At 38.2% G+C, this 27,771-nt stretch overlaps 1 protein-coding gene and 1 long non-coding RNA gene across 3 annotated transcripts in view; one reads left to right on the top strand and one right to left on the bottom strand.

Annotated features, from left to right (window-relative positions):
- The first annotated feature begins 389 nt into the window (after positions 1-389).
- The window catches only part of cdh10b (cadherin 10, type 2b (T2-cadherin)), a 29,259-nt gene continuing 1,877 nt past the window's right edge, over positions 390-27,771 (top strand). The window contains exons 1-12 of one of the 2 annotated variants that reach the window (XM_027008518.3): positions 390-528; positions 677-901; positions 6,560-6,899; positions 15,040-15,334; positions 18,389-18,508; positions 19,519-19,686; positions 20,369-20,556; positions 21,292-21,545; positions 23,318-23,454; positions 24,419-24,537; positions 24,718-24,826; positions 25,118-25,369. In XM_027008518.3, the coding sequence (XP_026864319.2) occupies positions 6,702-6,899; positions 15,040-15,334; positions 18,389-18,508; positions 19,519-19,686; positions 20,369-20,556; positions 21,292-21,545; positions 23,318-23,454; positions 24,419-24,537; positions 24,718-24,826; positions 25,118-25,369 (1,840 nt within the window). In that variant the 5' untranslated portion in view covers positions 390-528; positions 677-901; positions 6,560-6,701. The remainder of the gene's footprint in view (positions 529-676; positions 902-6,559; positions 6,900-15,039; positions 15,335-18,388; positions 18,509-19,518; positions 19,687-20,368; positions 20,557-21,291; positions 21,546-23,317; positions 23,455-24,418; positions 24,538-24,717; positions 24,827-25,117; positions 25,370-27,771) is intronic. The other variant, XM_027008521.3, reaches the window with a different exon arrangement.
- LOC145651340 (uncharacterized) lies at positions 2,501-6,761 on the bottom strand. Its single transcript, XR_014117242.1, has 2 exons — positions 6,714-6,761; positions 2,501-5,989 (listed from the first exon to the last, which is right to left on the bottom strand). It is a non-coding gene; the product is annotated as an uncharacterized LOC145651340 (long non-coding RNA).

Genomic DNA, 27,771 nt, shown 5'->3' with positions numbered 1-27,771 from the left:
AGAGAGAAAGTGTAAGAGTGAGAAAGAGAATGAGAGGGAGAGAGAGAAAAAAGCGACAAAGAGAAAATTTCAGCAAGCAACAGAAGCATTTATGAAGAGAGAGAATTACAACAATTACAACAAAGAGTGGCAAAAAGGCTCAAAAGAAGAAAACACAAATATGTGAAAAGGACAAGAAAAGCTGTCACACACAAGCACTGAGAAAGACGGAGTAAAGACAGCAAGTGAGGGTGAGACAGTGCCATGGAGCGACACACATTCCAAAGACAAGGGGTGTCAGTAAGGTAGCTGCTCTCTCGCTTCCTCTCTTTCTTTCTCTCTCTCTTTCTCCTGCTCACAGAGTCTCAAAAGCACAGTCTCTGTCACACTCACACGCGCTCGTCCATGCACACACACATGGTCCGTACTCAGGCTTAGAGTGTAAGTGCAGGAAAGGTGACAGAGCAGACAGTGCTTCGCTTTGCTAAGGAAGGAAGCAGCAGCATGCCTGCTAACGCATAGATCAGCAGTGGAGCATGAAAACTGAAGGTAAAACCTCTCTCACTCTCCCTCCCTTCCTATTTCCCTCCATTTCTTTCTCTCTCTCTCTCTCTCTCTCTCTCTCTCTCTCTCTCTCTCTCTCTCTCCCTCTCTCTCCCTCTGTCGCTTTCTCCTTCTCTCTCTTTTTCTCCCTCAGACAGATGAAAGGAGCGTCCTGAAAGAGTGCAGTCATGTACATAATTCCTCCAGCATTCGCTGAATCTAAAGGTTATCATTAAGACAAATGTGTCCTACAGAGCAGGATTTCCACAGTTGCCGTGGAGATATACATCACTTTAAACCAGGGAAAATAACTGATTAAAGATTGACAAAGAAGAATTGCAAGCAACTGAGAAAACTGCATGGAACCAAGAACAAGAATGTGAGTGGATGAATATATATCTACACTTATTTATTTATTTTTAGGTGCTTTAGGTAGAGAGTTTTTAAAATGCAAAGAAAGGAGTGAAAATGTCTGTAATTAACATGGAATATGAGTAAGTACTGATTATACCATCAGTTTTTGGTTTACATCTACAGATTCTCCTTTGAATGGCTTGTAATGTTACTGGTGGACTTTTTAAAAGCTCAGACTGAGCTGACAGCATTGAACAAGATTTTAATACTCATACTAATTCAGGCTAAATTGTTCACACTCTACATGGTTGTTGTGTTTAACTTGGTGAAAAGGCAGTGTGCAGAGGAAGATGTTGCAGTTGTTGCTTCTGTAGTAGGAAATATCTTAGCAGTTCCATACTGGACAATGATGGATTTGCATATTATTAATTTGAACATATTTTATCCATATTTACATGCAAGTATTAATATTCATGTTGTACTTTGAAAATATTTATGTTGCACTTTGTACATTTTAACTTCTGACAGAGTGGGCTTAACGCCATTAAAAAATGCAGAAATATGAGAGAAAATGCAAATGTGCCTGTTAAAAGGCTTAGAGTTTCCTTGAAATCAATCACATAACATGAAATGTCTTGGTGAGGGTTTAGAACAGAATTTTTACTTTGAATATGTTCTAAAAATAATGCTGATAGGAATTCTCCAATTACAATTTGCTCTCCAATTACATGCTTTTCCATGTTTCCAGTAAGCGGATTATTTTGGTGACCTGTGCGTCATCTGTACAGTGCTCTTCTTCTTGGCCTTGGGTCAGATAATAAATGGGATGTGTGTGTGTGTGTCTGTGTGTGTGTGTGTGTGTGTATGAGAGACAGAGAATGAGTGACAGATAAAGAAAGTGAGAGTAAGAGAGAATAGATATGAGAAAATACTGGGTAGCATCTTATTGTGCTATGTGTTTATGAAATATCTCACACACATATACATAAATTATAATCATACACTAACTGAGTATATGTATTTCTGAACATGCTTTTTCAATTATCATTTATGCTGCATGAGCATGATGCTGATCTCTGGTATATTGATGTATTATTGTACTGATGTGTTATTATGTCCATTATTCTTTTAAATGTTATTAAACAATAATATTTAAATAATTAAATATATCATATATCAAAATATATCATTATTAAGTATAATGGTCTTACCTTGCCCTTTCTAAAATCAAAGTGAGCTATTACAGGCTTTGTATTCTCACTCTCTCTCTCTCTCTCTCTCTCTCTCTCTCACACACACACACACACACACACACACACACACACACATACACACACACACACACACACACACACACACTGAACATTGTGTCATTTCTACAATTCACCTCCTAGCCTAGTAATTTTGCAGAATAAATGATTGTAGAATAAATGCATTTTTGTCAAAGCAACATGTTTGCATTTGTTGAACTGTGAAGTGTGATCTTAAAGCCCATGTGAATTACAATGAATTAAAGTGTATTCCCTTTGAGTAAAGTAATAAAAAAGGTACCCAGCAGCCTTACCTAGTGCTTACATACAGAACTTTTCTTATAAGTCAAGTTAGTGAAATTCATACAAATATACAAATGTGATATCATGTTTATTTGTTCATACAGTATCACAAACTTTGTTTTGTTACTTGGGAATCATTTTGATTTTGATAGATTTCAGGATTTTAACAATCATGCAGCTTATGGAATCACAAGCATAAAAAGTCCTTTACTATACAGAGTACATCTTAATTAGTGTTCTGTCAAGCATATACATACCTACATTCAATATTTAGACAAAAAGGAAAACAACAGTATTTTCAATTATGCATGAATTGAAAGGAGAGATGAAGATAAAGAGCACTAGAGAGAGAGAGAGAGAGAGAGAGAGAGAGAGAGAGAGAGAGAGAGAAACGCACATTGCAATAGCTCTGCTGTTGTGTAGAAGAGATGAAGAGCTCCACCAAGTGGTCATGTTTTTCAGCACTGCACAGCCATGCAGCCTTACTTATAGATCTACTAATTTAGATGATCACATTATACACTTTCTCTCTTTGCTTTTCTTTCTTTCTATGTATTTCTCTCCCTTTGCCTCTCTTTGTGCTTTGTGTCTCTTACAATCCCTCTATTTTTTAATCTCTCTCTTTTACTCTCCTTCTCTTTTTCCCTTTCTCTGCCTCACACTTTCTCTGTGTCACTGACACCAATCACCCTGACATGTTGTACTGGATCAGTATCAGTATCCTATATTTTTGAATTCGTTCAAATATTCTAGCTCCTGTACCCCATGGGACTAGTGCTCTAGGCAGAATACAGGTGTGGTAGATCTCGCAGAGGTATATCTGAAAGACTTCAGGCAGTGTTTCAATCTTTTCTCTTGTATGCTGTCCATAGCTCATCCAATAAATGCTGTGCTAGCGAATAGCTTGCCCCTCTTCCTTCTTCCCTCTCCATTTCTCAATAAGCCTCACCACTCAATCCCATCAGGGCTTCAAATCCATTTTCCATCCTCCACATATATGCAATGTCAAGGTCATTGGGAAGGTAAGAAAAAAAAAAACCTTTCTCTACTGGCTATGTGTAAAATGAATGTGGAGCTGCATACTAGTGGTACCCCACATACGCCTACAACCATCAGTCAGCTGAGAGCAAGGCATGGACAGCACTAGCCCAGATTCCCTAAATGATCCATGTCTGAGGAAGTCTTGGGGGGAATACACCAATAGGGAGAGAAGGAGATAGAGAGAGGGAGAGGGAGAGCAAGAGCATTGTGAGATGAGGTTGAGCAAACGAGGCTGTGCTGGACTATGGGAAATGTACTCCCAGTAGAGACTGCTGCTCCAGACTGATTTTATAAGTCTCTAGAGAAATAGAGCCCTGCTTCTCAGACAGGACTACAGCAATTACAAAGACAGAGTCTTGCTAGCCAGGGCACAGCCGCTCCACTCTTCCAACTTGTGTGTGTGTGTGTGTGTGTGTGTGTGTGTGAATGGGTTTCTACTGCTCTATGGTCCTTTGGTTTAGTCAGGTATTGGTGTGTCATAGTAATAAATCCCTACATAACAGACCGAAATCCTTAGTGTTTATGTAACTACAATGTTCTTAGAAAACCATGGAAGCTCCTAAATGTAGTGTATTCCTTCTAATCTCCTCATTACCTCTTCATTCTGACATCAACGTAAACTAGCTCTGGTCTATATCCTGTTTCTCTGGAAACCTTGTGTACTAAATAAAAATTTTAATCCCTCTGCATATTTACTACAGTACATCGCAATTTCTCCCTGGAATTTTCATCATATGTACATATTAAGGCACAATGAAGCTCTGAACCTTCCAAACATATTTGAATAGATATAAACTTACTCGTGTACCTGAGTAAATGGCGGTTAAGTTCAGTATACTTAAGTATGCTCTCTTTCTATATTTATAGACTATTTCTTATGAAGCTATAGTGAAATTATCCCACACTGACGTTTACCTTCATTCCCTTCATAAACAACTTTTAAAAACTTTATTGACTTTTAATACATTAATCAAGTTGAGCTAATCAAGCAAACATCTGTTGAGGATTATTTCTCCTCTTGTGTAGTCTCTCCAACCCCCAATTTGGGTGCAGTAAGTGGAATATGAAAAAAAAAATAAAAAATGCTGGTTTATGCTTAATAAGCATGCTATACCAAAGATTAATATCCAGAATGCTATTAAAACTCAAGGACAGCCTTGAATGATAATCAGAAAATGCAATCACAAGAATCACCACGCTTTAATTGCCACAAGTCTGATTTTCCAGAATGATCTTGTCATCATTGGGACAGTGCTGGAGAGTGAGGACAATAACGAGCAAAAGAGAATGAGAGGAAAAAGAGTTATAAGCTTATTGTGGGTCCCCTGATATCCACAAGAGTACATAATCTCCTCTTTGGTGCCTTCCAAAAAGAGCATTATCTAAAAAGTCATGTTACCCGGAAGCAGTGTCAACATTTTCTCAACATAACTGGTTACGTGCACAGTACTTTCCTTAAGACAGCATGGCCTCATGTGTGGTGCATACTGTGATATCTCAGTGTTGCCATGCTTGAGTAAGCAATGCCTGATGTGTCACTTACATGAACAAAGGACAGGAATGTGTTTGCATATACAGAACCAATTTAATGTGCTGTAATTAAGTATAATAAAAAAAAAGTGTTTTTTGCAGTTCACACATACACACTCAAGTGTATCACCATGTTGAATGAAGGATGCTCACAGTTACTCCGTATGGTATGAACGTCGCTGATGCTAATATTGGCATATTGCAGACTAATGTCACATACTACAGAGTAGTGCAGTCTAGCATCCACCAAATTCATCACTGTGTGAGGGTGGCCATTGGTCAGATAGAAGAACTTTCAGCTCTGGATAGTTTGAGCATTAAGAAAAGTGAGACTGAATTAAATCTGATGCGCATCTACCAAGATCATGGCACAGGTTTAAGCATACCCCATGTGGTAGCCCTATATCACATTTCCTATTGATATGAATAGGGTGCAAATAAACATATTTACATGTCTCCACATTACATAATGGTTGTATATTAATTACAAAATTAACAATATTGTAAATCTTTAACTTTATTTTATGGAAAGTTCTGTTTTATTCATGAAGGCTTCTGATGAGGTTTTGAATGTCAATATTTTCCCCGGCTCCTTTTTCCCCGAGATGCATGAAGTGTATGAAGGAGTCCCACAGAGGCCTTTCTATGCTAGCCCTGCATGAATTCATTATTGACATTAGCACATTCAGTGATTCCCCAAATTACAGTAGGCAAACTCTCATACTGACGCTTTGTGAATAATGGCTGGTTTCATCTGTATCTCATTAACCAATTTATTTCACCCATACTCCTAAGATAATTTTAAGTGTTGCTTCAGTCATGTGAGATGGACTCAAAATGTAATTTTTTTTTATGGACAAAAAAAGATCCACTTTGTTCATCCAAATGTCTCTTGTGACATTGTACCTTTTCATTCTGCTTTCTTTCTCTTGTTGATTCAGATCGGAGAACAATATTATGAATCTACTCCTCATTTGCTTGTGATTCCCCTAGACAAAGTGTAGGTATTAAATGCATGTTAGGCTGGCTTGGTACTTTAGGCCCTCTGCATTTTCCTTGAAACTGAGCTTCCATTGAATTGGGAAAACATTTTTTGGATTAAGTTCCAAAAACCCATAAATTATGCATGCACTCCTTAAATTACCTATCAGGAGTGGCCCTGGAGGACACTGTACTTCATTGAGCCATTGCAGGTTTAGCTAAGCCTACTGCTCTGTCTATTCTATAGCATAGAGTAGTATGTAATTAGAACTTTCAGAGCACCACTACAGTTTGCTATAGACTTTTCATCTAGTGCTGTGTACACTGTTGTGTATGCTCTAGGGAAATGAAGTTTTAAGCAGGTTTAGTGCTGACCAAGTTATTTAAGTATTGGATAGCTCAGTTGGACACTATTTGGTCATTTTGTTTGCCTGAATCTACACAGTATCTTGTCACTGTGTCTGCTGTGTCAGCTTAGGGTTATTCAATTACTGTTATCTTTGCCTGACTGCAACAAAAGAAAAAGTAGCACAATGCTTGACAATGTGCTTCATCAATCTTTTCTTGCCTTCTTTCAGGTGCAGAGAAGAAAGGCAAAAAGGACACTGAGGATAAGATGTGCCATTCTGTTGTGATCTGCATTCAGTTGCATTCTCTCATACAACACTCAGTTGCTTAACTGATTCCTTATCGAGCACTCTCCAGGAGTGATTGGATACAATGATAACCAACCTGTTCACTTTGCTCCTGCTGTTGTCCATCCCGGAGTGGAGCTCCACCCTGATCCGCCCTGTACCTGGAATTAGCCCACCTGATAAGGATGGACGGACACTTCACCGCACTAAACGTGGATGGATGTGGAATAGTTTCTTTCTCTTAGAGGAGTGGACTGGAAGTGGAAAGCAGTATGTTGGCAAGGTAAGGCCTATGTTTTAAAAATGATTCATTCAGTTGGAGGTTCTCATAAAAATAAAGATCCTAGGAGAAGACAAATAAACCAAGGATGAGATTATTTTCCATCTTCGTAAAAGAACTGATTCTTGAAATGCTGCTGATCGACCACAATGCTCGAGAGCTAGGGAGGAAAAAAAAACAAGCAGCTAAACAGAGCAGGCACAGTGCTATTTTAGAAAACAAATACGACTTCCTTTGTTCTACATGCAGACATGCAAGCAAGAGAAATAACACCACCACCACGTCATGCTAAAACTTCAAGCCAAGTAAAACTGGTACTTACAAAATGTCCCAAACCATTTTAGCTGTGAATTTGACTATGGAAATCTCAGCTGGAAATAAAGACACCGAATAGCCTGCGTTTTCAACAAAGAACTGAAAGACAGCAAAGCCCTGCATGCAACAGTGTGAACTCTACATGTTCGGCAGTAACTGCGAGGTGTGCCTGCCAGCGAGCAGTGCCGCGATAAAAATCACAATAGCGGAAGTGTTCTTCACAGCCCGTGTGGCATCAGATCAGAGTGACATGCTCGTCAAGCCACCAGCGTTACTGCTGAGCTCCGAGACAGCCATAATTTAGAGAGCTGCGGTTACACTCCTAAGAGGGAGGGGGAAATCAGCACAGTTGTCGGCAACCAATTTTGTGTTGAGGAAGCTTGCTTTCATCGCTCCCTTCATCTCCCCCAAGTAAACAAGTGTCATGAGCAGGGGAGTGGATTGGAGAGGGGGCCTGAGACAGTGAACATAGGCTGAGACATGCCTGTGACATGTGTATGAGAAGATCACTGGGTAAAGGAAAGATGCACAGAAACACAGATGAAAGTGAATAAATGTGAGAAAGAAAACAATAAATCAATCAAAGGGAGCAACAAGCCAAGAATGCAAGATTGATGTTCCCACTCGTAGTGTAATGTTTACGTAATGAAGCAGCGAAGCAGTGCTGACTGGGACAAGCCCATCAGTAGAGGAAGTGGTAAACTCAGCATGGCCTGGCCTTCTTCCCAGAACTTTGATGCTTCTGTTTCTTCCCACCCCCCAACCCCTCACCCAGCCCCCCTCTCTCTTTCTCTAGCTGGCAAGTTTCTCTCTGGCATGACAGCAATCACATGCATTTGGCCCTTGTCTTGCCCACAGTTCAAGCTCCAATTAAAGTGCCAGAAAGACATGGAGCCACCATAAATGCTGAGGAGGAACAAAACACCCACATGCTGTTTTTAAGGAGGATTCTGTGGAGCTGCTATATCGTTAATTTCATTGGTGAAATTGAGTATCTGTGTCTGCGTGTCTGTATGTGTGTGTATGTATATGTGTGTCCTGCTCATTGAATAGGCACTTAAAAGCCCAGCAAGAAGCCATCTCAACCATTGATGGTCCCTCTAATAAAGATGATTCAGCAGCCATTGCTGAGACCTGTGGGAGGCCATATTTATTTCTGTCCAATCAAGGCCTCCACTGGTCTCCTGTCTCACTGAAATCCCAACCATAGACTTATTCATATTCACCAGTATAGGGACAGAAATAACCCAGAAAGAAAAACAATTCACCCATGAAAGCTTCATGTGTCATGGTCCTCTAAGACATGTCTATTATGCATCATGAAAGCCATGGAAAGCTATAGAAGCAACCAAATATAAATAAAGAAAAGAACAATGCATGTATGCATTACATTTATTCATTCTTGCCAATTAATTCCCAAACGCCCTACAGCTATCTCAGAAATAACCATTTGGAAATGGTGTTAGACATTCAGAAATGCAGTTAGACACCAAAACCACCAATTTAGCACTGATGGTCCTGAAGTTCATTGAACATATCCAAGAATCTAGTAGAGCTCAGCAAGGATTTGGTGGTTGACACAAAATGCCCTACCAGCCTTTCAATATAAAGCAAAACAGCAAATCCTCAGTAACATTTTGCTAAACACACACTTGCCACTAGATTGCCATTAGTCAGTAGAAGTCCATAAGCACCCTAGCCCTGGTGTGCGGCAAGGCACTGAAAAGGGCTGCTTCTCGGCATGCAGTCAGCCTGCTTTTGTGGATGCAGTTTGGTGAGAGGGCAGTAGCTCAGGCGCTGTTCCATCAGCACTATTGATGCGAACAAAATCCTATTAACCTTCCCAAGCCCTGTGATTCACTGGGTAAGTAAACAAACTCATGCTCTCCTGGCTTTTCCTTGGCCCTGTTCAGCCCCTCCTAACAAGCCCTTCCTGATCCTCTGCACTTGACTTCTCTATGGCCTGTTGGGAAAAAATTATTATTGTTATTAGTAGTAGTAGTAGTAATAATAATAATAATAATCAGCAATAATGTCAATAATTAGTATTGCTGTCGCCTGAACAGTGTGAAGAGTGAGTATTTTTGTAATTATGAAAGCATCAGTAAGGGAGTGGAGGAGAACGATTGCTAACTGTATGCAAACGCAGAGGCTTTGCTAAAGCCACATAAGCATGGATTATAGCCCTGTTTGAATATGCTACACTACAGTGCTTCCTGAAAGGCGAGGGCCTAAACTCACAACCTGCCCTACAGCCACCCATGGCTTCAGTTTCAACACAAAGCCTTAGAGTCTATAAAAGCAAAAGTAAAAATCCACTATTGCATAGAAAATAAAGAGTAAAACCAAACAGGGCATTGCTTCTATCTGGCTGAAGTGTTACCAAAGCAGTGAAATAAAACAGCTTATGTCCACTCTGCAGTAACTTGAAAATCTCAGTCACTTCCTGTTATGGCAGAAAACAAAAAGTTGAAGATACCTTGTTTCAAAGTTAGTCATCAACAGGAGTCTATCATTTAATCCTGACTTTTGCTAAAGCACTTCCTTCAGGGACTACCCTGTAAATTCAAACCAATCTCCAGGATATAGTGTCTCTCTACTCATGCTATCAAGACACCTGTTGCTGCTCATTAGCTAATTGTCTAGTTGATGATACATGATTTAGGTAAACAATTGTACACAAGCTAATGGAGTCACTTGAGTTTTAGTGCCTTGATTACTAAATTCCATGGCAATATAATTATGCACATCAGACCACATAATTACCTGGAATGAGGTGAAAATTACAGCCAAGGCTAAAATGTCTGTCTTGACTTTACAATGAGGCATACCAGTATCATAATATACTGTGCCATCTGAAAAACTTAGATATGCTGTTGTTCCGAACTGCGAAACAAAAAGCATTGTGTGTAAACGTTGAAAGCAATCTTCCAGATATTTCAGCACTTTTGTGGACAATTTTGCAGACAATCTTACAAGGTATAAAAACCATCTGAGTGCTTGCAGTGTTTCTCCTTATTCACATAAATACCCCAATAGTGCCCATAGCTAGAAGAAGAGATGAGAAGAACTGGAGGGAAGGCAATGGTCGATGTTCATGCGCCTTTCAACCATTTCAAACAAGATGTTCTGCACAAGCTGAAATGCACTGGGAACTACAATGTGTGAAATAAGAGTGACGATGAAGCTCCCCAAGCAGGGCTCAAATGAGCTGTAGGGAGGAACCAATGGATAGTGTAAACTACTGAAAAAATACCTGGAAGGAGGTAGAGAGAATGGGATGGGGGCACATTTCAGCTAGCAATGGAAGTGTTTGTATGAAGAAGGAGAATTGTAAACTAAAGTGTAAATTAAAGAGGAAGACAGGTTTGATAACCAAGAAAAAGATTAAAGAAATAAAGAGAGAAAGAACGATGAAAGTACAAGAAAACAAAAAGGCCTAATGGTTGAAAGGGAAAAATAACACATCCATAGTTATTGTGGATCCATTGTCGGCATATCACTTATTGTCCTATCTTGCCTATGAAGCACTAAGCAAGTGTCCACCAAACTGACAAGAATTGTCAATTATTTCTTCTTTGCTCTGTGTGTCTGCAAGGGAATTAACTCTTCAAGAGTCAAAGGCTCATTTTGTGAATCAGTAAAAGCAACTGAAAACTAAGCACAATACAAAACATGGTTGCATATATAAAATGTGTGCATATATATAAAACAGTTGAGCATTTTACACACTTGCAGTATGCAGCACTCATTCTTCCATCTTTGTTGAATAATTATTCCTGCTATAGAACAAAGAGTATCTGTTCATGTTTGTCAGTGCCACAGAGAGTGCAGTGTCGGGCCAAAAAGGGTGCTATGTTGTGCCAAAAAGTGTTCACTGAGCAAATGAGCTAGCTATCAGCATTCCTTGCCATGCTGTGCTCTCCCTGTAGTGTCTCTGAAATGAGTGGAGAGACAGTGCCTGGGGTAGAATGAGGAACTGCATGGCCAGAACACAATTTTATTTTACACGAGTCACTGTAAATGTCCACCACATGGCCGAGGGATGTTTTATTTTGAAATGTCTTTTAATTCGTCCCCAAAACCCCAGAGGAGCATTTTTTCCTGGACACTAATTAGGACACTGCTGAGAGCATAGAGAGCAGCTGAATGGAAAACATTGGCCACACTTTGGAAAAGAAACATCTGGAGCATTGTGATTCAGAGCCATCGGAAGAGACAAATACAAAGGGAATTACAGTCAATTAGACCTGTTATTAATGGCGCTGTAAGTGCAGTAATGGTATATGCTCAGGTTGACATGCATGACACTGTGCATACCTGAGAGCCATTTTTGTGCATTAGTGCAAGAGAAAGATGAATAACCAGCAGTAGTTAAATTAAATTAAATTAAATTAAATTAAATGCTGTTTATGTAATCATAGAGGGCATTTTGCAATGTACTGTTTTGATTTCACCTTATATGGTAGGGAGCATCAGTGATTGTTTTAGTTTCATTTAGATATTTAATAATTAGATAGCACAGTTTATTCATTACATATAGTAACTAATACAGCAAATACAGTAATCATTACTGTCTAAAGCAAGTCTATGTAAAATTAACTAAATCATTTCTATGATAACCAAATTCATATACCTAGAAAATCTGAATAATCTGTTTAAGTTAAAGGGAAGTGAAAATGTATTTAGGCATTTGCCCAGTTTACTAAAATACTCTCTTATATTCCAGATATCCACTAGGGAGCACAAAAAAGACAGTTAATCTTTATATATATATATATATATATATATATATATATATATATATATATATATATATATATATATATATATATATCATACATCCTTAAAAAATAATACAATGAAAAAAATCTGCTATTATGTCATTAATGATGACAAGCAACAAACAACTTTTTTTTTACGTTTCATCCCAAAGGGCAAGTAATCCACTTCAACTTAATGACCTACTAATGCAAGTGCCTGTTCAAGTGTATGTTTACTTGAGGGATTAACACAATTATTGTATGTGGATCCCATGAGCCAGTAGTCCTTCAATTACCAATTATTCTATAGACACTATAATGTGTACGCTGGTTTTACACCATCCTCTTCTTTCTTTGTGTGTCCTTGTCCTAGACATCTTTGTATGGATTTAAAGCTCAAATCTTGTAGAAAGACTTCACTGGAGGATTTTTCCACAATAAAGGACAGAGAATGTCTAATTATAGAGCTGTCAAGGGATTTTATACATAGCTGTGATGAAAATGGGATCTTCATTATTGTAGCAGCTTCTGATCAAAAACCATATTAATGGCCTCTCTCTAATTCGCAACATTTTATTGTAATATTCTGTTTGTTCTCAAAGATATCTGCAATATAAAGCATAATTTTGCTTTGCAATTGCAGGGACTTTATGTTCAAAATAATTGTTGAAGTTATTTGCTACAGAAGACTCGGACACAATCATCTTAGAAAAAAAATCCAATTTGCTACTCATGATTTACTCTGTAAAAGCAAAAGGAGGTTGGAGTTGGAGAGCAGGTTGGGCCATGAACAGTCCATAGCAAGGTTCCCAAAAAGAATGTCTGTTTTTTTTTAATGGAAGCTCAAAAAAGACACAATTTCAGGCAAACATCTCTGAGTTTTGTATGAAACCCAGCAAGTCGTCTTCTGAAAAAAAAATCTAAATGCAATGTTATTTCAAGATATAACCTTGTTCGTCCCACATTATTGCTGTCGATATGTTTCTTAAGATGCCATTTGTAAATATATGAAAAAATAATTAGATCTTATCTGAAGTTATTTATATCTACTTTGGCTGGTATGCATGCTGTGACTCCCTCTCACTGTCACTCTGGAAAACATGGACCCATCTGATAAAGCGTACAAACATTTTATTAACCACTTGCTAATGAACTTCTCGTGTTTGCATATATTACTGCCTGTGTGCCGAAACCTCAGACCATCATGCCAACTCTTTTCGTCTTTGGTTGACAATTTCTGATATTGTTTTGTCAAAAGAAGCCAACACTTAGCCTTGCTTGACAGGAAAGAAGCGTTTAATTACAAATCTTGTCTTTGACATATTGCATCCAAGATACTGGAATTACAGTTGTAGTGATTATGTAAGTGAGCTCTCTTGTTTATCACTTACTATTATGCTAGAAAACTATGCATAGGCTTTTCCTCACCTAGATGACTGTTAGTTTACCTGTACCTGTTTTGACAGTCAAAACCAGATATGTACAAAATATTTCTTCCCTTACTGAAACAAGAATATGCTTTCTTCACAAAAAGCTCCTACCTGTGCTAAAACCCAAAGGAAGTTTCTTTCCATAATGAACCATACACTGAAAAAAAAACAAAACCCAAAAAACCTTGTGAGTCAGCCTTAACCTTTTTAATCTCTACTAACCTAACTGTATCATCGTTGTAGCAAAAAGTAATACTTGTTTACCTGCTGTGGTGGCACTAGATAAAAGGGTTGTCTCAAGCAATAGTACTGTTTCTTGCTGTTATATAAAATGCACACAGTAACAGGGGGCAGAAGTAGGACAATAATGTTCCATAATTGTAAGGTATATTTCTTAAAATTTTATGTAAATATATGTTCTTTATTTTTTTTCCTTCTAGAATTCTTGAATAGCACAAAAGTTCACTTTCTGCTAACGACAAAAGCTTAATTTCTTTACAGCAGAAAGATATACTATATATATTACACAAAATAGTTAGTACTGCCCCCCAGAAAGTAAAGGACAATGCAAGCAAAAACACATGTCATTTCATGAAAACACAAACTTGGCAATATACAGAGGTTAGGTATATTATACATATAGAAAAGAGAAAAGGAGAAAACAAAAGAAAAAAGACCAGAACAAAACAAAAACCACTACTGTGATGATTGCAGGATTGTGCATGTATAATGTACACCTAATATAATTGCATGATTGGAAACCATGATAGTGTGATGATGCAATCCTTAAATGGAAATATGAGTGACTCAGATTACCTGCATCCAGATGAATGCATGTAGACAAAAAAAAAAATTACACCCAATTATAGCCTGCAGTCACCTGTAATTACTCTAATCATGAAATTGTGGCCTCCAGAGTTTCCCATACCAGTAACATAATAGAAGCAATGTTCATTTTGTTGCCTCTTGTATTACAATGGCTGATTTTGTTGCTTTATAAATATTTTAGTGAAATATTCATGGAAATTTGATAATGATGTGGTATAATGATCTTGGAACCAGTTGGCTATTTCTGTCTGCTGGGACATGTAGTTGCAGAGATGTCCTCTTCACATGGCATCTACAATCAAGATAAGAAGCATTGCAATCAGTTTGAGAGGAAGCAAGTACACAACTATTCTTGTTGCTAAGAGACAGGTGCAAAAAGAAACTTTTCTTTGAGAGAATCAAGTTTTTGTGGTCAGGTCAAACATTTCTGTGTCCATATACAGTCTTTTCTTGTTGTCAGGAAATTAAAACCTGAATAAATTAATGAATAAATAAATAAACAAATGTCATGAGCAAATAAAACAATAAGGGGTTCTGCAGTAATTGTCATGAGGAAGAAATGGTATAATTTCTTCTGAAGCTTTATGATCAGCAAATAAACTTGTACTAAAAGCTAAGTATTTAGTACTTATTATATTGTATTAGTATATTGTATTAGTAATTAGTATATTAACAAAGCAATTATAATTAAATGTATTGAATTATTTATGACTTTAAAATACCTTTAAAATTCACACACTAAAAATGAATTAAGGCATAGAAAGTTTCTTAAATGTTGCAAATTAATCTGTTTTTTATTTCTTTCAGCTTCATTCTGATATGGATACAGAGGATGGTTCAGTGAAGTATGTTCTCACAGGAGATGGAGCAGGCACCATTTTTGAGATAGATGAAAACTCGGGTGACATTCATGCCACCAGAAGGCTGGACCGAGAAGAGAAGGCCTCCTACACTCTTAGTGCTAAAGCGATCAACAAAACCTCTGGACAGGTGCTGGAAAGAGCCTCCGACTTCATCATCAAAATCCATGACATCAATGATAATGAGCCAAAGTTCAGTAAGGACACCTACTTGGCCAGTGTTCCTGAGATGTCCAATGTTGGTAAGTTTAATTGTTGTAATTTGATTTTTTTTTGTCTTTTTTTTCATGCAATATTTATTGTATAGACAATTGATGGTGAACTTCATTTATCCAGTCAATAATCTGTTCTGATTTACTTGTGGAATAGCAGAACTGTTTTGCTGGTTCTGGATGCAGTGTGTTTTTGTCAGTGTGTTTTTGTTTTCTGTGATGCATTTAAACTGATTCGACAACATGAATCACATCAATACCCCATTGAATTTATACATCAACTATTCCCTCTGTTTATTTGATATTACTCCAGACCTAAAATTCTTCCATAAAAAACCCATACTACATACAATAAAATGGCACATCTGCTAAGAATAGGCTCCTAAATAAAACATGATCATAAGCCTGCTGGGAGTAGACCTTTGACCTCCTAAAAGATTACTTCTCTAACAATGGAATGCATGGCTCTAGAGGAACAAAGAATGTATCCATCAGAAACACAGTCAGAAAATAACATGATACATTTCACAGCTAAGAGATTTGGAATTTTTAGACAGTAAAAAATATTTTGTTTACACACTTTTCACAATTTTTGTCATAACTGTATAATGAACATTCAACCTCAAACATATTCTCTATTAATATATCTTATTGCCTACATTACACCCATGAAACAGGGATGTATGCCAAAATAAAAAAAAAAATCCATTAGTTGTTACAAAATATTAAATTACCTTGCAATTTTATTTCAAAGTATAACTCATTGGCTGATGAGCTCTTTTGATTAGAGATATTGTTATGATAACACTCACTTTTGATCTTAATGATCATGACCAACAAATGAATCAACAGCTAAGAAAATTAATCAAAGTGCAATGAGCGAGCCATGCAAGAGTGGCAGCACATGTGTTTTCTATTTAACACTGGAGGAGTGTGAAGTCATGTGTACAAACCCTTCAGTGCATCAATGTATAATGTTTGATAAGGTAATCAAAACTTGCTAAAATGTGTTAAAAAAACAAAAGATAAACCACATATTCTAAACCATATTCTATATTCAATATTGTATTTTCTATTCTACACTGTATATTATGGGTAGTCTGCTGCTCTGCTGATAACCATGGTCAGCACTAAACACCACAATCAACTTAAAAAAACAACCTTTTTTTACTGTAGTGCTGTATGACTTAGTGGAAAATGCTTGGTCTGACAGTAGTCAAATGCAAAAAAAGGACTCACATACAGAGAAAAAACTTTCAGACTGGAGTCTGGATTTTAGACATTTCTATTTGTTATATTAGAGAGCTGTGCAGACACTGAAAAAAAATTGCAAAAATGCATAAAAAGATAAATGCAAACGTTTGAGTCCATGTTGGACACCTAAGTGAAAACTGACAGTAGTCAACCTTGTACTTTCTTCTGGATAAAACCCGACTTTTATTTAGTGGTATTCCCACATGATATGAAGTCACATTCATACAGCAGACTAAGGTAAAAGCAGCAGTCTTAATGGGTCCGTCTCTGGCGTCCCAAGGCTCTCAAGCTCGAAACTCTCCGTCTGCTTTCCCCCAAGCCCCTGCTCTCTCTTTCATTTGTCTATTTCTCGATGGGGTTCAGAGTTACATCATCCACAGCACTCCAACTCTAAATGGGACACTGCACTTGCTTGCTTCTCCACCTTGTCTTCCTCCCTCTCCCTGCGCTGCTCGACGTCGAGCATGATCGCACCTCACCATGTGTGTCGACGCGAGAGGTCACGGGTGGCACACGTGTTTAAGCTGAACAAACCAGCCATGTGTCATGAACGTGCGTGCCGTTAATCAGGCCTGGCCATCCGTGAAGAGTGAGCCCCTGCTCTCGTTGTGTTATCCCGGCACCATTGGACCGCGACAGATGTTTCTGCGTTCATTAGCATTCTGTGAGTTGGGCATTTAGTGTATGCCACTCAGAGGAGGTCTCGAAGATGCCAAGGACAACATGGATCAGTGGCAGAGGCAGAGTGTGCGCAAGCCCTACCTTCAGAGGCGAGGTGATGTGGAAGGCCCAGGTCACCTTAAAAGTCCATGTGTGAGCAAGAGCAAAGTTGTTTGTTATACATAAATGAAAACAAACAGACACTTGAGCTGAGCCAAGGACCAAGCAGGGCATGGCTGCATCAGGAGGAAGTCCTGAAAGTCAGATCAGAATGAGAGGAGAGTGTTGGTTTGCACACAAAGGCCACTCTTTTCACAAGATATTAAATATTTTTATGCCAAACCTTTCTTCATATGTCAACCTTTCAGGTACAACAGCTTGACATTTCCTTTTATTGGCCAAACTGAAATAGTAGTAGTGTCTGCTCAGAACAAAGGAGTCACACTTGTTTTCAAAGAATAATTTGTGCTTCTGTTTGATGTGTTAGTATTTGTCTTACACTCATGGAAAAAAACAAAACAAAACAAAACTTTCTAATAGTAATGTCTAGATACAGCAGTCATCCAAAGTAATCATGTGCTGGTGAGGGGAAAATGAAACCCTAAAAATGTCATACTACAATAATTTGAAACAGCCTACTTTTGGTTTAATTGGGCTAATTATGTTTCTTTGAGCTGATCAAACCACATTACTCTCTAGCAATATAGAGTATCATGAGAGCATAAAAAAGAATGGGATGACCCAGTAACAGCAGACTGAAGAAAATATGACTATCAAAGACATGTCCATCTCATAGCAGTGTGGGAGCAATTATGAGATTGCGATTTAGATAAGAAACGCCATGAGATAAGCTGAACATAGATAAAAGAGCCAGTGATCTAGCACAGCCTCTACTTCATTACTGTTCTCGCTGGGGGGTGCACACACATTTACATGTTTTAATTACAACTCAAAGGGTGTGCACATATGCTGGATTAACACCACCAGGATGTGTTTCATACACATAGTACTGGCTGTGAGACGTGGTATTATTATTATTATTATTATTGTTGTTGTTGTTGTTGTTGTTGTTGTTGCTGTTGTTATGAAATGTGTATATGTAGAATTGTAATTTACTTAGTAGTGGCCTATATCATTACCTATTCTGACCTCTTGGTTCATTTTTGTAAGGTGCATTTGTGATGAAAGTATTGGCTACAGATGCAGATGACGAATCCTATGGAAACAGTGCCAGGCTTGTGTACAGCATACTACAGGGACAACCCTACTTCTCTGTGGAGCCTGACACGGGTACATGATTATGTATCATCAATGTCCGCATAAGTCTGCTTTTATTTATCTGTTTATTTAGAGCCCAGATTGCTGTCATTTCATGTTGTATCTTTCTTGTGTACACTGACACAGCAGCAAGCTTCCTGCATTTTCACTTTATCCTTCATCCCTTCAGGCTGTGCTGTGATGTCAGGTGGACACCCTAATCCAAGCACTCTCTTTGCCTAAGTGAACAATTAGAGTAATTCTGGGCCAGTGTGTTGAAAGCGTGTTTATGTGAGAGTGTGTGAGAGGTCCAGTTGGACTACCTCACAGTGCAGGCTGTTGCATGCTTTTTTTATTATCCCAAATAGATGCTTGAAATGCTGATAGTTATTCTCTGAATGTATAAGGCTTAGGTGTTGTGTCCATGTTTTGATTCCTGAAATTTAGAACCAAATAATACTTAGACTGTTTTTTTTTTTTTCTACAATGGTGTAATAGAGCAGCCCACAACCTCAAACTGGTACATTTACCCATCTGCATGAGGAAGGATAAACTATGGAAATACAGGGTATAATTGCCCAGGGATTGATAAACTATGAAGATACAGGGAATACTTTTTCCTGTGGATGGGTGGATGGGTACCATGGAGATACAGGATATTAATGTGCCTGAGGAAGGGTAAACTACAGAGATACAGGCAGTCAGTTTATTGTTAGGGAACTAAATGGCATGTTAGAAAATGGCATATTTCAGTGCAACAAACTATACATTTCTGCTGAGACATTTTATCCTAGGGCTGCTAAAATATCTCACTGATGATCATTTATTTTAAAAAGGTTCCTCTCTCAACTCACAAAGTTTTCCACTTAATCAATGTAAAATAATTATCTAAGACTTAGATTAAAAAAATGTTTTTAGTTTAACCAGCGCTTACAAGGGCCTATGGTACAGTAGCATGCAAGCTATTATTTGAAAGTAATTTTGCACATATGGAAGCATGAACATAAGCAACAACATATGTGTGCATTTTTGTTTTCCATCAGGTGTAATAAGGACAGCTCTGCCCAATATGATTCGAGAGAATAGGGAACACTACCAGGTGGTGATCCAGGCCAAGGACATGGCTGGGCAGATGGGTGGTCTCTCGGGCACGGCCACTGTCAACATTACACTGCTGGATGTCAATAACAGTCCTCCTCGCTTCAATTTTAGTAAGTACCCATATTTGCATGCTGGACATGTTAAAGGCAAGTGAAGGAAAAATCAAACCCACATTCGTAAATCTCCATTTGCAAGCAATAGACTGAAATGAGCAGTGTTAGCAATAATCCACAAAAGAGATCTTTGCACTGCTGTTGAGTTCTACCCATGACCCTCATGTAAATACTCCTTCATGTTAGGGCTTATAGTGAAGAATGTATCCCAAACTCCAAATCTGGGATGTTGGTAAGAACTATGTAGAGGTGATCATAGCACATTTCTACATCTTACATTATGAACAAGGGGGATATTTAGAAAAGAATAAAGTGGGCTAGAGAGGGAGAGAGAGTGTGCTCAGTCAGAGCTTATTTAATTTTGTAATCCCTCCTTTTGCTGCATTCTTAAATCTAACATCAAAAACACACAAGCTTGGGACACAAAACACACACACACACACACACACACACACACACACACACAAACTAGAAAAGTTCCAGTGGTTCATCGAAGCTGAAATTCTATTAAACACTGACCATAGTGAGGTAGCTTTGCTTTTCTCCTGAAACATTGGTAAAAACAAATAAATACACTCTGAAGCAGCCACTTAGAGAACAAAGAGTTCACTCGTACGCCTGACTGATTATTCAGTTTATTCACTTCTTCCTTGCTATCCTTCCCTGACTCCTTTTTGAGGTGTCTACACTTTGAACGCTTTTGAGTCAGCTGAAGTGGGATCCTCGGTTGGCTCGATCAAGGCAAATGATGCAGACACAGGCGAGAATGCAGAAATGTGGTACAGCATTCTGGATGGCGATGGGCAGGACGTGTTTAGCATCGTCACAGATGCAGCAAGGCAGGAGGGGGTGATCATAGTCAAGAAGGTGAACAGACGCATATCTCATGTTTCCAGTGTGACGTAAATCCACTATTTATGAATTCTATATTGTCCACAGGCTTTCCTCTTTTGCAGCCTTGCACACGTGTAGATTGACATATGAGTGCATGCAAGCACACTACTGGGTTGGAGGTGCTGAGAAAGTAATCTTTGAAATTGAAGCCATCATGTCCCATTAACTTTACAAAAGTGCTTAATTCTATTCACTGCCAAGATCTCCCTTATTTCCTTGAATATACAGAGATATATTTGGTTGGTGAAATCTGCCTCTAGCATGCCTTCTTTCTCTCCCTGTAAGGTCAGGCTTAGAAGCAGATTGGGCAGTTATTCAGACCTTATTGCTAAAATAGAAGCAGTGATAGATACTGAGGTAAAAGAATAGGCGGAAAGGTAAAAAAGAGCACCTCGAGTCACTAATCTGCATATAATTAAAGGAATGTATTAAGGCCAGTCATTTGTGCATTAACAAAAAAAGATACTTAACGTGGAAGAAAAGGAGCAGCGATAAGCACTATTCAACAGGAGTATCACATCATGGCTCAGAATTACAATAAGAAAAGTTCAAGTCCAACTGCAGTTAGGCAATGCCATTAATCCACAATCAAATGGTCTATTCCGGTCAAAGCTGAAAAGACCTAAAGAAGTAAGGCTGCCTTTTAATTTGAAAGGATATCAGACTCATACATATATCTCATCATTTTTCTTTTAACCTTTTCTTTAGCCCCTAGATTATGAAAGCAAGCGGATATACTCGCTAAACGTACAAGTGACGAACACACACCTGGACCGGCGGTTCAGTCACTTAGGTCCATTCAGCGACACAGCCACAGTCAAGATCACAGTCAAAGATGTGGATGAACCACCTGTCTTTGGACGGAGCCATTACATTTTTGAGGTGGATGAGGATGCGCCTCCTGGAAAATCCGTTGGCACAGTTTCTGCCCGGGATCCTGATGCTATAAATCACCTGGTCAAGTGAGTGAAGATGAAGTTAGTGAGCGCCACTGAGCCATACAGAAATAATTTGACTTTTCCAAAGTTCACAGGCTTGTGTGTTTAACGCTCTATTTAGCCTGTGCCTAAAGGGAGCAAGAGGATCACATACTAGATGTGAATACTTGTTTCAGATAATGAATTGTATAATGTAGATACCAAGTTGTAAACAAAACATAACATACAATAAAGAAACAAATAAACATAGGTTATTAACAAAATAATCACCTAACACCAAACACCTTACAGTAATCTGTTGTAGTCTTAGGTAACATGAGAAAGCATTCAAAAATGCACTCCAAGATGGTTTACTAGATTCCATGTTAGAGCAGCCCCATTGTCTAATTGAGGAGCCAGGCAACAACAACAAGGTTGGAGTGATTATTGGCACCTTAGTCACAAACCATATAACACCAAACTCAAACTGCATTACACCACCACTTGTTTAGAATATAATATAAAGATCATAATATAAAGATCATTAGTATAGTTAGTATAAATTAAAACAAACCATGCAATGCTCCATTTAAAGGACTTGTCTTGTCATATTCCTCATACTCTGTTCTTGTTGTTGATCTGATACCTTTGACTTGGTTAAATTGAATCCAACAACCTGTCCTGAAGGGAGTATGTGTTTATGTGCATGTGCTTGTAGTGTTGTATTTGTGAATGTCTGATTTTAAATGGGGAGGAAAAGCAAATTATTCATGGCATCTCTGCTGGTGATTTCCCTGTGGAAGTAGAGCAGGATGAATACAAACACTGTTTATCCAACCATCCCCCACCCTTTTGAATTCAATCCAACTTCTATAAGTCTCAAACTTGATGTGAAAGAGCCTGCATTGTTTTCTGTTGTCTCCTATCCACATATTCTCTCTCTCTCTCTCTCTCTCTCTCTCTCACACACACACACACACACACACTCACACATACATACAGAAAGCAGGAGATAAAAGAGAGAAAGGGATGGACTGAGTGAATAAGTGAGTGGGGTGGCAAGCACACATTCAATGAGTGAATGTAGAGCGCTGTCGCTCTGGTTCTGTAATGCATGTCATACTCTGTTGCATATTTAAATGTCAGCAGAATATATAAGTTGACATTGATAAATGGCTCTAATATGAATGATTTCCTTACCTTCCTTCCTGACAACAAAAGGAATAGAATAGTCAGAGTCATCAGCAGTTGAGCACTTTCAAATGAGCAAAGTCAAAATGTCACCTTATATGCTTCTGAATGTGACTGATATAGCCACTTCTAGGTGAAATAAATACCATGTAATCTTAGTTAACTAGTCTACTCAAGGGAAAATATTTTTAAATGAAATTAAATCAATGAACAAATGAATGAATGAATGAATGAATGAATGAATGAATGAATGAATGGCAAAACCCATACACACATACAATACATACAATTACTGAAGATATAAAATGTTTTTGAGACAATAATGAACTTAAACTTATGAACTGGCTTAAACCTATATTAATAAGCTTTAATACATATCTATTTGCTCACAATTATAAAGTCAAAACATATACATCCCAAAATGTATGACCCTTAAACTAAGTGTCTAAGTATTTATTTGATTTCATCCCAAATGTAGGTACTGTTTCAAATCCTTAATGATGAATGATACATTCTGCTTGCCTGTAATAGAAATGTGCACAAAAATCCAAAACTATGTGAGCCTGTTCTCTCTAGCAAATCATAACTACCTGCCTTGCATTCATTACGACCATTCTTCTGTACAGATACACCATCGATCGGCACACCGACTTGGAAAGGCTGTTTAATATCGATTCCAACAATGGCACCATCAGCATCCTGCAAACTCTGGACAGAGAGACATCCAAATGGCACAACATTTCAGTCTTAGCCACAGAAATCAGTGAGCAGTTTTTATATTGTTGATTTTTCCTTTCATCCATGAACATAAGAATGGACATTATGCAATTAACAGTAATATGCTTTCATGTTTGCTCTAGAAGAAAGGGAAAGGTCTAGCCAATTATTACATTTGAACAAAAAGCAGCTTAACTGAAATTTGGCTGTCAGCTGAAGCAGTGTTTATCTGAGAGCGCAAGTACAGTTTTGCTTTGTTTTGTTTTCAATAAAGTTCACACTTGCCATACAGTACAGTAGTATTTCCCCTGAGTTCAGCATTCTTCTTCAATTTTGTATTATGAATGAATACCCTGCTTGCAAAGAAAAAAAAAAAACAAGATATATATCCGCTAGTAACTCAAAAGGCTCTAACAATAACTTTTTTTTTAATATCCAGTATAAGACAAATTAAAACTTTAGCAATAGAGCAAATCCACTATTGCCTGAATCCAGACATTCAGAAAAATCCATAAAACTCATTAATGTTTTAAGATAAACATCAAACTTACTCATGCTGTTTGTTGTATTCAATTACTGTACTCTATATAAGCATATTTGCTGGTAGTAATGCCAAAGTAAAATAAGGGGCTCTAGTCTGTATGTATTTGCACAGATATAATTATTCCTGTCATGGCTTTCTACTGCAGCACATTGGATTAAAAATAAAAACAATGGATATGAGATTAAAGTGCAGGATGCAATTTTTAATTTGATGACATTTATATCTATATAATGCAAAACTGAATTTATAGCCCTCTTTATACAACAGTCCCTCAGCTTCTAAGGACCACAAGGACCATTGTCTGCTTTATTCTTTCTTGGTCAGCTGTGGCCATGCATAAAAGAGTTAAGAGAAGGTCTAAGTTGATTCATAATGTGGAATTGCATTTGCATCTGTCAGAAAAATAAATAACACTTCACACATCACTGTCTAAGGTTGCTTATATAAAGTCATCTCTCACGTTCAGGTGGCTCCCTTCAAACTAGAGTTCCCGTGTTTATCAAAGTGCGGGATGTTAATGATAATGCTCCGGAATTCGCCATGTATTATGAAACCTTCGTCTGTGAAAACGTTAAAGCTGGCCAGGTATGAAATCTGTTTGACTTACCAGGCAAATATGTGACTCAGAATTTAATGTATTTTTATAACGGCATACTCTAATTACATATGACATTCTATAGTTGAAGTAAATGTTCAGAACTGCTGCATTTGAACAGTTACAAATATCCTCCTGTTGAAATGTGTTTTGTGTTGTCTGTGATGCAGCTCATTCAGACCATCAGTGCAGTGGATACAGATGAGCCTCTTGTTGCACATAAGTTTGTTTTCAGCCTGAGTACAGTGAACCCTAATTTCACCATCTTCGACAATGAAGGTAAAAGTTGCAAAGCAAAACACAGCACAAAGTGACTCATCTGAAGCCCTACATTGCATTTTAACCATAAAATAGGCAAATATCTTATTTTAACAATTAGGCTCACCAATATTCCCCTGGTGCGCTAAGTCAGAAAATCAAAAGCAGAGTACACATGACTAAGAAGGCAAGATATGAACATTATTGAACCACTTTGGTATAAAGCCAGACAAAGATCAGGCAGTTGTTTCCCCAGCTCTGATAACAGACAAATGGTCATTAATCCTGGCAACATTGCTGTTTACCCTGCAGATAACACAGCGCGGATATTGACACGCAGGGGAGGCTTCAGCCGTCAGGAGATGAGCTCGTACCTGCTGCCTGTGGTGATCTCGGACAATGACTACCCCATCCAGAGCAGCACCAGCACTCTGACCGTGCGTGTGTGTGCCTGCGACAGCCGCGGCAAAGTGCAAACATGCAGCACAGAAGCGTTGCTGCTCTCTGCTGGGTTAAGCACTGGAGCACTGGTGGCTATCTTACTTTGCATAATAATTCTGCTCAGTGAGTAATGCCTGTTCATGTTAAATAGCGTACACTGCAGATAACTTAATTCTTCACTGTCATTCACCTCCTACTATTTCTGGCTACTTTAAAGTATATTTTGTCTATTTTTACAAAGCTTTACATTTTGTTATGATGTATTTTTGAATTGACTAAAGGTGGTATGAAAACTTGCTTGATATTCTAAGTTAACTGTATGACTAGGAGTAAGGCAAGCTCAAAATTACATTTTCTTTCCTTTTCACACACACACACACACAAAAAGTGTGATAAATGAATTTCAGGACCCCATTCTTATAGAACAAGCTTTTAAAAATGGCAAAGCCTGTAAGATATGGTTGCAACACAAAGAACACAAGCCTTACTTCCTAACTTGTTCACCCTTAAAACTGAATTAGACCATTTTTAAGTATGTCAGATATATCTTAGTCCATGTTTTCACAGTGTGTTCTGACCTACATCTCCTCTCTCTTTGATGAATGATGGAGAGCAATTCGCTTGTAAGAGGGCTCTGAAACTCATGGCCAGATAATCACAGGCATGCCCAACACCACTTCACTGCCTTACCATGCCAATTTAATTTTTTTTACTTCAATTTTTTTTTTTTAATTGAAAGATTTGGGTCTCTGCTTTGGTTATATAATCAAACAAAGCTTATTATTCTTAATATAGCTACTATCAAATTATGTTAATCTGGTTTACAACATCTGCATATATGCACACAAAACAAACCTATGGGCAGACTCTTATGACTAAGAATGTTATTTAATCCGATACCAGTTCCATTAACTGTGGTGACAAAACACTTTAGAATGTGCACCTTTTTTCCTGATGTTATTTATTCATGCTCCTTTAATTTTCCCCAAATATTCTCTCAGACGAGGCAGGGCAAAACTAGGGCACCCCATTAAGACATTACTTCAGGTGATGCGTATAGAACTCTTCCACTCCTGCCTCCCTCTCATGCGCCCTGACTTAGGATGTGCAACAGAGAAGGAAAAAGAGCTTTCATTATTAAATGCTGGCAATTGACAGAAAGTCCTTTGTGTTCTGCCAGTCCCCTAAGTAGGTTGCTCGCTCCTGCCTAACATAATGAAGTACCATGTTTACCTGCTTGTAAGATAATGCAGGATAGGAAAATGCACCCAGCTTCAAACAGCATGAGTTCTTTCTGAAGCAAGGACCTAAAATATGCTGTTTTGATGTCCATCAAAAATAAATTGTGGATGGTACTTGAACAAACACCAATCATGGCTCACCCGAGATAATATTATTGGAATCAATACAAAGATGATTGCATAAATAATATAGTCATTGTATTATATGTTTCAAGGTTTGTAGAATTAATAAAACATTCCTTAACTTAATTCTTTAACTGACCCACTGCGCCCCCCTCCACCCCGCAAAAAAACCCAACAAACCAACCAAACAAACAAAAATAAACCATGTTGCTTTGACACATCATATATTAATCTGCTAAATTAGATGTTAGAATAGAAGACACAAGCAATGGTTCAGGATAGCAGGTATGCAGTTTCAGATCTGATGAACACTCATTTAGTAACCTAAATAGAGAAGCATGAAAATAGTATAACTGTACAGTGTGCATATATGTAAGAACTATACATAAATGAACATAATTTTCTTCAGGTGACATATTGTAGTCCATGTCAACTCATTATATTTAACCGACTCTCATCATGTACTCCATCTGGTGAGCGGCAGTAACTGTCACACATTTTATTGTTTCTCGTATCAAACACAGTCAGACCCACCATCTCATTTCCCGCTCTTTCTTGCTCTCTCTCTAAATAGCCCTTTCAACTAGTCCTTCATTCCTGAGTAGACAGGTTATAGCATTGAAGGTTGAACCTTAGCTTTTACGGTTCTTGAGCACAATATCATGACATCTGCTCGTTACTCTCTCCCTCTCATGCCAGTCTTTCTTTCTGACGAGCTGTCTAATTCAACTCTGCAACCCAGCACAGAGAAGGGGAGCAGTGGGCCATAACGAGAGATTGCTACCTTCCCCTCCAACCCCCCGCCCCAGACCTCAGAACAAGCCCTTCCCACCCTGCAGCCCTCTAGGCTGGGCAGCCCCCCTGCAGGGCCTCCTTCATAATTAACACCTGAGTGGGAGGCAGGGCAATCGCGTCGTTTACCTGCTGAGAGGAGAGAACAGGCACTGATCAGGAAAACAAGCTGCAAACAGGAGCACCTGCTCTCTTTTTTAGACAGACTTTCCCTATCTCAAATAAGAAATAACAAAAACCACTGAGTTTAACTATTAGCCCCATCCTACTTTTTATAAAAGTTCAGACAAAAAGCCCAACAAGATTTAAGTTGTGGGGAAAAAAAAAAAAAAAAAACTTGGAAAACCTTTGACAGGTTGGGCCTGGTCC

Source organism: Electrophorus electricus, chromosome 15, assembly GCF_041902795.1.
Source record: "Electrophorus electricus isolate QZ-2024a chromosome 15, ASM4190279v1, whole genome shotgun sequence".
Lineage (NCBI taxonomy): Eukaryota > Metazoa > Chordata > Actinopteri > Gymnotiformes > Gymnotidae > Electrophorus > Electrophorus electricus.
This window is presented reverse-complemented; position numbering and strand designations above follow the sequence as displayed.